Source organism: Anabrus simplex, chromosome X (assembly GCF_040414725.1).
Source record: "Anabrus simplex isolate iqAnaSimp1 chromosome X, ASM4041472v1, whole genome shotgun sequence".
Classification (NCBI taxonomy): domain Eukaryota; kingdom Metazoa; phylum Arthropoda; class Insecta; order Orthoptera; family Tettigoniidae; genus Anabrus; species Anabrus simplex.
The window spans coordinates 188701152-188713659 of NC_090279.1; the positions used below are offsets into that span (position 1 = coordinate 188701152).

The 12508-nt window shown below is 38.2% G+C and overlaps 1 protein-coding gene across 3 annotated transcripts in view; it reads right to left on the reverse strand.

The window, feature by feature from the left end:
• LOC136886298 (fatty acid synthase) overlaps positions 1-12508 on the reverse strand; it is a 146774-nt gene that overhangs the window by 96602 nt on the left and 37664 nt on the right. For all 3 annotated transcript variants that reach the window (XM_067159028.2, XM_067159027.2, XM_067159026.2), the window contains exons 7-9: positions 8923-9153; positions 3332-3661; positions 307-537 (exon numbers count right to left, since the gene is read on the reverse strand). In XM_067159028.2, coding sequence (XP_067015129.2) covers positions 307-537; positions 3332-3661; positions 8923-9153 — 792 coding nt within the window. The remainder of the gene's footprint in view (positions 1-306; positions 538-3331; positions 3662-8922; positions 9154-12508) is intronic.

Consider the following 12508-nt stretch of genomic DNA (forward strand, 5'->3'; position numbering starts at 1 on the left):
AACATATCACACGAGTTACTGTTGCGCTAGGGACATGAAATTCAGTTCTCTACCAAATCCTTACAGAGGCTAGCTGTCGCTGGCGATTTTGTGTGCGCAAAATGGCTGGCAATGCTGATTTAAATTTTTTATAGTGGGAGTTACGAACGTACTAAGGAGTGACGTAAATGTGCTATCCAGGTTTCTTTAGCATGTATTTAATAGGACATGGACTGGGACTTTGGAATAATGATGTAAAAACCAGGGAAATGCACTAGATAGGGATGTCTTAACCAATTTCGACAGTATTTTATAGTAAGATGTTACCTGGATGGCAGCGATTCCCACAAAGCAGTTGAGTACGTTGTCCCAGAGAGTTGGATCGTCAGCAGTGATGATATGGTAGATATCTAAGCCCTTTGGTTTGAGGATATCATCACACAACTTGATAGCAGAAGCAAACAGAGGAATCTGGAGCAGGGACTTGCCCATCCCAGCCCACTGACTGCCCATGCCAGAGTAAACAAACCATAATGGCCGACGTGTACCCGTGAAATACTGTAGAGAAAAGATATAAGCAACAATTAGCACAGAATTATTTTCAATTTTATGAACACACAAACTTTAGTCCTACTAGGAAATGAACTCAGACCACTGGCATGGATTAAAATTATACCTCAACGTGGTACAGATAAGTCTTTTATTTTTGCTGAGTGAAAACAAGAAGAGAAAAGAACCAAAATGAAATATCTGTTAAGAAATCTTGATGTAGATTTGGTTTCACAGAGAGGCTGTTTCACTCGTATTTCCGGCTTTAAGGAGTTCTTGTTGGTGTTGGTTTTTTAAAACGTAGAATGCATCTATTGTTTTGTTCCAATACTAGGCCCTTTCTAAAAATTGGTGTGAAAAAAATAAGAGTGAACACCAGACTTCCTTTAATAATGTCAACCCTACGAAAGCAAGAAAACACCAGAGATTAAGAGAGAAAGGTCCAAAGAGTCTGCCAAGATAATGTTTAAGGTCAGGTGACACAAACAGAGGAACCAGCTTTCGGGGCATTCACAGTAAAATTAATATAACTCGAGATCATGATGTGATAGCTTTTACAATGAGATTGTTCATTTCATCTATGTGAATTTCTATTGATATCTGTTGTAATATTTTTAAGAAATCTTGATTAGGTGTGTTAAAAATTAAGAAATACTTGAGAACTTTGTGTGAAAATTTCCAAAACATCTCAATCATTTTCTTTTTTAAAGAAATCTTTAAACCTAAACTATTATTTCTAACACCCACTCAACATCCTACGCAACAAATTCCATGCCAAAGAAAAAACCTGTAATCCTGGCTCAAGATTGACTCATTGCATGAACACCTTAAGTGTCCAAATGGAAGTACGGCTGCACTGCCATCCATTGAAATTCCTGTAAACACTTACAGTAATGTGTAAAACAATCCAAATTTCATGAGTAAGAAACCCCTCCAGCATAAAAGTTGCTAGTTTTTTTTACATCACACAAACACAGACAGGTTTTACGTGGCGATGCCTGGTGTGGAAATGGGAATCCACAGAAAACCATCCTCGGGGCTGCCGACAGTGGGGTCCAAAACCACTATTCCCTAAATACAAGCTCACAGCTATGTACCCACATCGTGTAGCCAACTTGCTCAGTCCCAGGATAAAAATTAATACGTACGATATCCATGTACAGTGAATTTGCAAAAAACAAGAATTCACAATGTTTTGAAGACTTGGGTCATTTCTTAAATTTTTCATCTTGTCATCAAATACAAAAAAACTGATATTATCCACTAATATGCAAACAAACTGTAGATATTATGAAACATTTTTCAGTACACACAAATTTAATTTTTTTCACAATAAAATCGGTTCAAGGATGCAGGAAGAAATATTCTGCATATATATTCAGGTAATATCTCCACAGTACTTTTACTTTTCCTCAGAATATGTGATAAATTGACAGCCATCATTTCACCACCATAGCTTCTTTATTCAGTTCTCTACACATTTAGAATAAAGTATTCTCTATCGTTACAAATAAGCTTGATAGCATGCCACATGTAATGAAATGGGCTTTCTCCTAACAACCAAGCTCATAACATCTTTGTTTGTAATCAGACACCACTATATTCAAATATAGGATTGTATGAACTACAATAATTTTCTAATTTATCAAATTACTGGACTGCAGTTGTACTTTCCAAAGGACACTCAAAATCTTCCAGCAGTGAGGACAGTCCTCATGGTTCTAAAAAGCTCCCATCCATTTTCTTGTTCTTTATCATCGATATAGCCAACGGCCATAGCCGTGTTGAAACACCGGATCCCGTGAGATCTCCGAAGTTAAGCAACATTGGGCGTGGTCAGGAGTTGGATGGGTTGTCACGCGCTGTTGGTGGGGGTAAGGGAATGGAGGAGCGGAAAGGAACTGGCCACCCTACCGCACGTAAACTCCGGCTCAGGATCACCTCTGCAGAGGTTCAGACCTGCCTTCGGGCAGAATAACCCTTACCTTACCTTACCCTTATCGATATAGGAAAGAAGTATATGAACAACTTGATGCACTGAACAAGAAAATTGAGAGGTATGTTATGAAAATCAGCACAGGGGAAAAACAAAACCATGGTGATTTCAAGAGAAAAAAGACAAGGGAAATGCAGTGTGATGATTGGTGCTCAAAGGCTTGAAATTGTTGACAGTTTCAAATACCTAGGGAATGAATTTATGCAGAAAACATGGCTGGACATGGAGATTAGCAAGAAGGTGCAACAGGGCAATGTATTCTACCTGAGTGTAAGAAACCTTGTCTGAAATAAGAAAGTGTAAAGAGATAATGTACAAAATGTATTATGCATCCATACTGACTTATGTGGCTGAGACAATTGCAAATAGGGAGGAGAATAGCAAAATGAAATACCTAAGAAGTATGATAGGAAAGACAAGGAAAGACAGAGTGAGAAATTAAGATGTTAGAAAGGAAGTCGGAATAGAAAACTTAAATGAGAGAACTGACAGGAAAAAATTAATACGGTCTGGACATGTAAAGAGGATGGAGGAGAAAATAATACCGAAACAGATGATGGAGATGAAGTTTGAGGGAAAGAGTGTGAGAGAGGGAGACCCAGAACAAGCCAGATCAATTCAATAAAGAAGAGTTCAAGAAGAAGAAACCCGGACTGGGTCAAAATTATAGAAGAGGAATGGCGGAAGGAGAGAGGAATGTGAAGAAGTGCCATAAATGCCCTAATCCAGCTGTTACTGGATAAGAGAAAACGAGGATGATGATGAGGAAAGAAGTCCGTATCACTTTTATAATATTCCATACTGTACCTTCACATCAACAGCTGCCTTGGTTTCAGGCTCTAAGAGAGTATATCCTCGATACAAGTATCCTGGAGTATCAACACCGTGGATGTCACTGAGAAGCCTCACACCCTCCACGTCGATCGGCTGGTCTTGGATCTCTTCCAGACAGGAACGTACCGCTTCCTCGGCACGTCCCGACATGATCAGCAATCTGGGAATGGTGTCTAGAGGCAAGCCATTGTTGATTTTATCCTTGTTCCAACGGCGGAGCAGGACGTGGCTCAAACATCCATTCAGACTGAAGGAGTTGATGGCAATGAGTTCGCCATTGAAAGGTGTAGGCTCTGTGACAACCTGTAACAAGTTGAGGATTATTTATTTATTTATTTATTTATTTATTTATTTATTTATTTATTTATTTATTTATTTATTTATTTATTTATTTATTTATTTATTTAGTTATTTATTTATTTCATGCCTTCATTTGTGGCGAAGTTAAGGCTCACGGCCCTCTCTTACACTTAACCACATATCTAATAAACTTTATAAAACAGAATAATGAAATAATTTAACAAAATATAAATCCTAACCTCATTCATTCTTCCATTCATACTGCCATTCATACAAGCTGGTTATACATTTAATAGGTAATCTCGGGAAGACCGCTTGAAAGAAACTAAGGAAGTGCAATTCCTAACACTAACTGGAAGGGAATTCCATAGCCTTGCACCAGACACTTGAAAGGAGCGGTTAAATGAAGATGAGCGATGCACAGGAATTGAGAGTGTCGTAGTTGATCGTGTGTTGTATTCATGAGAGGAGGAGAGTAAATTAAACTTTGAGGATAAATACTGGGGTTTAGATTCATTCAGCAGAAATACGAGAGCAGCAACGTGAAGATGTTGTAGTTTATCGATTTTTAACCAGGAGAGAAGTTCATAATAGGGGGAGATATGAGTTGAAAATTTAATTGAAAATATAAACCTAATGCATGAGTTCACTGCCCTCTGTAATTTTAGTGTCTGTTCCATGGTGGCATCTATCATTACAATATCACAATAATTAAGTATGGGAAATATGAGGGTCTGGATAAGTTTAATTTTCAAGCTTTGTGGAAGAAGTGATTGGCGAGTTTTGAGAGGGTGAAGTGACGAGTGAATTTTCCTACAGATGCTTGTTATGTGCTCACTCCAATCTAGTGTGTCACTTATAATTCCAAGATTTTTTACCGACTTCTGAAATGGTATAGCTACACCACAAAGCAAAAGTGAAGGCAATAATTTCTTATTAAGGATATTTAACTGCCTTTGTTGCCCTATTATAATAGCTTGTGTCTTTTTAGGATTAATTAATAAACAATTCTTATTAGAATAGGAGCTAATCAGATTTAAAATGGAATTCATCTGATGAATTCCAAACTCAATATCAATAGCTTTACAGTGATAATATATTTGTAGATCATCTGCATATAAATGATACTTACAGTTACTGAACTGAGAAGATATATCATTGATATATAGAGTAAACAGAAGAGGTCCAAGCACGGATCCCTGTGGGACACCTGTTTGCTTCGTCTTCCAGTCTGTGGTAGTGCCGTTTATGACAACACGTTGTCGCCGATTGGAGAGGTACGAAGCAAAGAGCTGAATAGCAGAGGGACCCAGATTAAATCTTTGTAGTTTCGCTAATAATATGTCAATATTTACTGTGTCAAACGCACTACTGAAGTCAAGTAGAATAAGTATAGTAACTTTCCGCTCATCTATAGCTCGTCTAATGTCGTCTGTAATTCTTAGCAGTGCCGTCCCTGTGCTATGTCCTTTCTTGAAACCAGATTGGAAGGGGTCACGCAGAGAATATTTTTCCAGATATTGTTCAAGTTGGCTATAGATCAATTTTTCTAGAGCTTTAGACAGTGCTGAAAGAATGCATACAGGACGAAAGTTGGGTGCTACATTAGCTGGCGACTTTTTTGGAACTGGGACAACTTGTGTATCTTTCCACTTTGTCGGAAAATAACTACGGGAGAGGCATGCATTAAATACGTCAGTAATAACCGGCAATATTATATCCATAATGTTAGTAATAAAGAAAATAGGGATTTCATCAGCCCCTGTTGCATGAGATTTAATTGAAATCAGTACTCGTCTCACTTCAGACTCTGAAACAGTTCGAAATTCGAAATATGGACGATCAGATGATTGTTACAAGTAACTATTCTCTATTGTAATAATACTTGAGACAGATGATTGTTGTCGTATTATAGACTTGATGGTCGCCTGCACTATATCGTGTTCAGGAGTAAAAACATCTGGTGAAAAGTGTCTATTAATATCGTCAACCGGTATTTCTGGTTTAGCATGGTTCACAGGAGGCCTTCCAATACCTAATGAACGAAGTTGTCACCAAGTACTACCAGCGTTTATATTATTGGATAGACACCGGAAGTATTCGAATTTCTTATTGCGGATAATTTGTTTAATTCGATTTCGCAGTACACGGTATTGTTCAAATGTGTCAGCTGATAAATTTCGTTTGTAACGTCTATATAACGAATCACGCTGAGCGATCAAAGATTTAATTTCAGTTGTCAGCCACAGACAGGGCGGCCGTGTTACTTTCACACAGCGCTTAGGAGCATGCTTACTGTAAAGTCCATGAATATGAGAATTAATATTTTCCAGTTTTTCATCTATGTCATTCATTAGTATTATGTCACCCCAAGGACATTTGCATGCATCTTCTTTTAGGTGATTGAAATCTATATTTTTAAAGTCTCTAAAAGTCACGTATTAAAAGAAAAGGAAGCAGCCATGGCCTTAATTAAGGTACAGCCAGGTGTGAAAATGGGAAACCACAGAAAACCATCTTCAGGGCTGCCGACGGTGGGATTCGAACTCACTATTTCCCGGATGCAAGTTCACAGCCGCGCACCCCTAACCGCACGGCCAACTCACCCAGTAAATTATATTAAAAAATAGTGTTAAATTTCCCTAAGGGAAAATCAAATAATCATAAATATGTTTTATATATAATATAATATTAAACACATTGTGTACATTAATTTTACATATTTACATTTTAAATTTGAATTTGATCATTCCTTAGCAAATGTGCTGATGGGTTGTGCAGTCCATTAGGTGATACCTAGAGCAGGTCATGCCACAGAGGTAACAGATACACCTTTCGCCAGGAATATGGATTCTGGAGTTTACACATATCCGTCCATGGAACCCATGGACCCTAAATCTTGTGAGGACGTGGCATAGCTTGTAGTTTGGTCCTTTCCATCCATTGCTTCTCATTACTTTTGTTACACAGAAGCCTTCAGGGGTCTGCTGGGCTTTCTGTCATCTTTCTTCCTGGGCAACTATCGATGCAGCAGTATCAGGAAGTCCATAAGTGTTTTTTATATCTCCTAGGAAGAAAGTTTCAATTGCTATAATGTATGCCAGTCGGTTCTCTGTAAATTTTGAGAGCTGGAGGATTCACTTTAGGTATCTGGCCTTTGCACTTTCAAGTCTTTTTGGATTTGTCTTATATGTCTCTTGGTCATGGCCATCCATCAACAGTTACTAATTTCAGATAAGCACCAGCCATACGACATAGCCTGCACGGTTGCTAAGTTACAATGTCTGACCATCCATACACAGCTTACATCACAGCCTGCACGGTGGCTGGGTTACGAAATATTTCATTACACAAACTTTCAGATGAACCCCAGTTCTAAGACATATTTATGTCAAAAGCTGAAATGGACATGAACACATCAAAAGGGAATGCAAAATTCCCTGAGTATCAGAACACTTGAAATTTATATGTACGAGTATTTTATCAGTCCACTCTCACTCACACAGTGTGAATGATGAGGTCAACAGTATTCTCGTCATCGGCTAGTATGAGTCTGACTATTGTCTGCAAGCCGAGTTCCATCTTAAGTCAGAGAGATCAACATGCTCAACATACATTTCACAGTGTAGCAGGAAAGGTAAGTATACACTTTACTGTTCAGTGTTTTAACTTGGTTTTTATACTATCACAAAAGGTGAAGAAGAATATTTATTGGAAGCTTAAATACTCATATATATCTCAATTATCTTCCTTGGACTCAGCTTGTTGGGAGTTCAGATAACTAACTATTCTGATTCTAAGGACACCGAGATCATAGTGGGTCATCCCCAACAATTCTTCTTGCTCAGGCCATACATATGTTGTAGTAGTACTTGTTCTGAGGTTCTTTTCTCAGTAATTTTCATAAACACTATTATTCACAATTACCCAACTGAAGATACTATAAAAACACACATGGTTATAATACAATGTCCTACGTTTTCACCATAAGACAATGAACGTGACATTGTTTTGAGTTTATGCCATGTGAAAGAGACAAAGTGCAAGGAAACCTTAATGTTTCATGAAGACTTCGGTCCATTTTTTAAAAAGTGAACAAGAATGAAATCTGAAGGTTGAAAGTTTGGTTCTTACCAGGTTTGGTTGGCTGGTTCTATTCCAAACTTAATACACGGAAGACCACACGGCTCATTGTTGATTCTCAAAATGTGGAGAGGCTGACTAGAACATATCTAATGTAAGATGCAGGCTTGGACAAAATGTCATTGTATAATGGTTATATTACTTGAGATAAATTAATGACACTTGCTGAAGGATGTATTTCACTATCCTGCAAGCGCTCATCTCTATGGCACACAATGCCGACACTGGATATTCACGCTGTGACACAAGATGCTGAATGACGATGATACACAGCCACAATATCACAAGCAGAAAGAGTGTTGAAGGAAAAATATGAAACAATCCAGGAATTCCAGAAATACCTAGTTCTATTTATAAGTGAAAAGTAATAGCTTGTAGCCATATCAGCCTGCCCTCTTGTCTGTTGGGAATGGTGCAATCTTATGAACTACTGTATAGTTTGAAATCCTTCCCACTGTGGGAGATCTGCTTTCTGTGGCCAGAAAAATGTTAATTTATGTAGCCAGTCGTCCATCAATCACTAAGAAACTGTGTAAAATCATGCAGCCCATCATCAAAGAGTTAACAACTCTTCAGCATATATATGCTGAAAGTCTAAAATTCGTGAAAGCTGTTTCTTTGACATTTTAACTGCAAACAAATGAATATGCTGAATTCTTCAGTAGCAGCCATTTCACAGTGTAGCAGAAAAGGTAAGTATACACTTTACTGTTCAGTGTTTTAACTTGGTTCTTATATTATCACAAAAGGTGAGGAAGAATATTTATTGTTATACAACATGGGGGCTTAAATTTTATTCTGCACTAGTGTAATAGACTATAGTTGTTTTTTTTCTTACAATTTGCTTTACATCACACCAACACAGATAGGACTTATGGCGATGATGGGATAAGAAGGAATGATGATCGGGAAGGAAGAGACTGTGGCCTTATTTAAGGTACAGCCCCAGCATTTGCTTGGTGTGAAAATGGGAAACCACAGAAAACCATCTTGAGGGCTGCTGACAGTGGGGTTCAAACACCCTATCACCTGAATGCAAGCCGACAGCTACATGAAAAACTAAAGTGATGTGCGTGACTCAAATTCCATAAGATGAGCAATCTGCACATTGAATACCATACCTGTATTCGACCACTAGAGATAGCCTGTGATCCTTTAGAGGGAGTGGAATAGTTGATGTTTGGAGCCAATTGTCCAGCCTCAAAACATAGTAGAGCCTTAACTGTGCCACATAACCCTGCTGCAGCCTCGGGAGTGCCCATGTTAGACTTGATAGAGCCAATTGGGAGGGGAGACTTGCGACCCTTGCAGAAGAAGCTGTCGATCACGTTTAATTCACAGTCATCTTGGATCTGGAACACAAAATACCCGCTGAAGTTTACATTTTCTACAAAAAATAATTTTCTATTCTTAAGAGCTGAGCTGGATCAGGAAGAAAAGCAATAGGAAGATATGGCTGGTGGAACAGAAGGTGGGGGGAACTGACTAAATTTTGGTGGAAAGAGTAAATCACAGACAGTTGTTGGAAGTAACAGCCCAGTCGGAAGTAGCTTTTGATCGTGATCATAGAGTAGCAATAGAAAAAATGGAAGTTGGGTAATATGATGAGAATGAAAGAAATACAAGAGAAGAAAATAAAAGTATGAAAATTAAAAGATATGGACAAGAGGGTAAGAGAGCAAGAGGAAGACCTAGAGCAAGGTGGATTGAATCAGTGAAGAGCGGCATAAGAAGACGAAATTTAGACTGGGACAAGATTATGGAAGAGAAATGGTGGAAGGAAAGAGGAAGATGGAGGGAGAAGTGCCATAAATACCCCGACCCAGCAGGAGCTGGATAAGGGGAAATGATGATGATGATGATGATGATGATGATGATGATGATGATGATGATGATGATGATGATGATAACTGAACTAGAGGAGATAATGAAAAGATGGAATGATTTTTCGATGAACTTCTGAATGTGAGCAGTGGTTCAGACGAGATGGTAGAGGAACAGTAAAATGACACAGAAGCCGAAAATGGTATCACGACAGAACAGGTGGAAACTGCAGTCAAACAACTGGAAGTGGCGAAAGCAGAAGGAATGGATGATTTGTGTATGGAAATGATAAAGGCAGCAAGACCAGGTTGATCTACACTATCTGAATAGGCTACTTACATGTATTCGGATATGAAAATATGTGCCAGATGACTGGAGTAAAGGAGTAGTAATATCTATATTTAAGAAAGGAGACAAGAAGGTATGTGATAATTAGTGAGGAATCATGCTCATATCACAAGTAGCAAAAACAGTTCAGAGGATAATAGAAAGGAGAATGAGGGTGAAGGAAAAAAAAAAAGAAGTAGTGCAGTAGGCTTTAGAAATGGAAGATCAACATCTGACCTCATTTCCAGTATGAGAGAGATAATGGAAAACCGATGGGAATGTGGAAGAGAAGTGGTGATGACATTTCTTGACTTAAAAAAGCATACAATAACATCCCCACAGCAAAGGTATGAAAAGTCCAGAAGCAGAATGGATTTGGAAAACAAATGACTGAATACGTGCAAACAATGTACAATAATATCATTGCAGCAGTATTCAGACCCCTCAGGATGGGACAAAATGGTTTAGGAAAGTGAGGGGTCTAAGACAGGGAAGTGTGCTGTCACCATTGTAGTTCATAATGGTAATGGGTAACATTGTGAAGGAGACAAAGGAAAAATATGGATACAGAAAGCAGAAGATGATGCATTTGAAGATGACAATGAGGTGTGGAAAGGAAGTACAAGGTCAAATGGATATGTTGTTGGCTGAGAATGTTGGAAATTATGCAATGGAATGAAAGTATAGAGAAAGGCAAGACAATGATGCTGATTAGAGGAGAAAGAGAAGGAAAAGGTATGGTAAAAACTGAGGGACAAGACTTTGAAATTGTGGAAACCTTCAAGTACTTGGAAAGCAAACTGATGCAGGATTGAATATGGAGATTAGTGAAAGAGAAATGCATTTTACCAGAGTGTGATGAACTTGATCTGAAAGAAGGAAGTGTAAAGAGGTCTAATGTACAAGATGTGTTATTGTCCTATACTGACATCAGAGATGTAGAAGATCATGAAACAATAGGAGATTATTAAAGTTTAAAGAAGTATGATAGGAAAGACAAGAAAGGACAGAGTAAGAAATTAGGATATCAGGAATAAAAACAGAATGGAAAAAGTATTCTGATTCTGAAAGAGAAGGGCTGTAGATATTTATAAATGTGTAAACATAAGTCTGTATTTAGCTCTATTTCTTCTATATCTGTATGTTAGTTTAGAGAGAAGACAATCAATTTCCTTCAACGTGCCCTCTACAGACAAACGTCCATTTACTTTTAAGTATGACTATCTGACATAGCAACTCAGAATATGGGAGTAACTATTACACCACTTTAGTAAAACTGACAAAAGAGAGAAATCTCTTCCAAGAAATCAGTGCTGATCCCAACTACTAACAGAAATGAAGGACATATTAAATCCATTTTTGCATGTTGATGCGGATGCATATTGAAGGTAGATAATCAACACAATAATGTTACAAAAAGAAACAAATTAAATTTAGCCTCAAAAGCAATAGCAGTCCTGAGTAATGGTAAGGTGATATTAATTTTAATAAATTAACTTCAAGGCCAGCAGAGCTAAATAGAAGCCGAAATCACCACTGCTATTTTGGCGAAACATCTTCTGTGGACAAAGGATCATAAGATCAGAGATATAAGTCTCTAAGTAATAGAAAGGACAAAGTGAAGTTGTATATACTGTACAATAGAAAGAAAACAACATAAAATAAGACATCAAGATTGCCCCTCAACGAGTGTTAATGCCTGCCCTCTTGATAAAGCCGGGAAGCAGAAACGAGCTCGTTGGGGGATGAGTAGAAATGGCTGTAGAAGAACTGGGATTGATGAAAAGAGGCTATGTATTTGAAGATGTGGAGATTATCCTTGTCCTTTTGTGTTTCCATGTTTGTCCTTGTCTCCTATTTCTTGTCCTCCCTCGCCACACACCGACCTGCCTTTACGTTCATTCTATCTTGTGTTCCTTTTCTTGTTTCTCCTTTCTATCTGTCTATATGTATGACTTCAATGGCAGTTATGTGTGGGAATAGAGAACAACAGAATGAGAAGACAGGGAACAGCAAGGAAATACAAAAGGACCAGGCATCAACTCTCATTGAGGGGCCATCTTGATAGATCTTCGCTCTTAAAGTAGAATAATAAGATAGCTGGATTAAGACGGGAAAAGGGAAGAGGATAAATACAGGATGTAAAAGACTAATAACACAGGACAGACACAGAAGGAGAAATGGCAGACTTACTTAAACCAGTTTTCTTTTCAACAAATGTCTGTTCTGAACATAATGCTCATTGCATTCCTATTACTGTATATTTTATTTTTAAATTATTAAGAGATTTAAATTCCATGTCTGTATCTTCCGGGATTGTAGGCCGTGGTCTAGGAGCATATGATGGTTCTGATGTTTCACAAAAGACTGCGTTCGTCATCTTCAAGGGTTCTGAATTACTTTGATGGCTTCGAAGCTCTCAGTGGACTGGAGTGGTGACAGAATTCCACCTCAACATATAGTACAGGCTGTAGTCTGCCATGGTAGGGGTACATCTTCTTTGTCCAATGAGTGAAGCAGTGTGGAGCCCGGTGTTGGTCAACCTGCCTTGGCAGA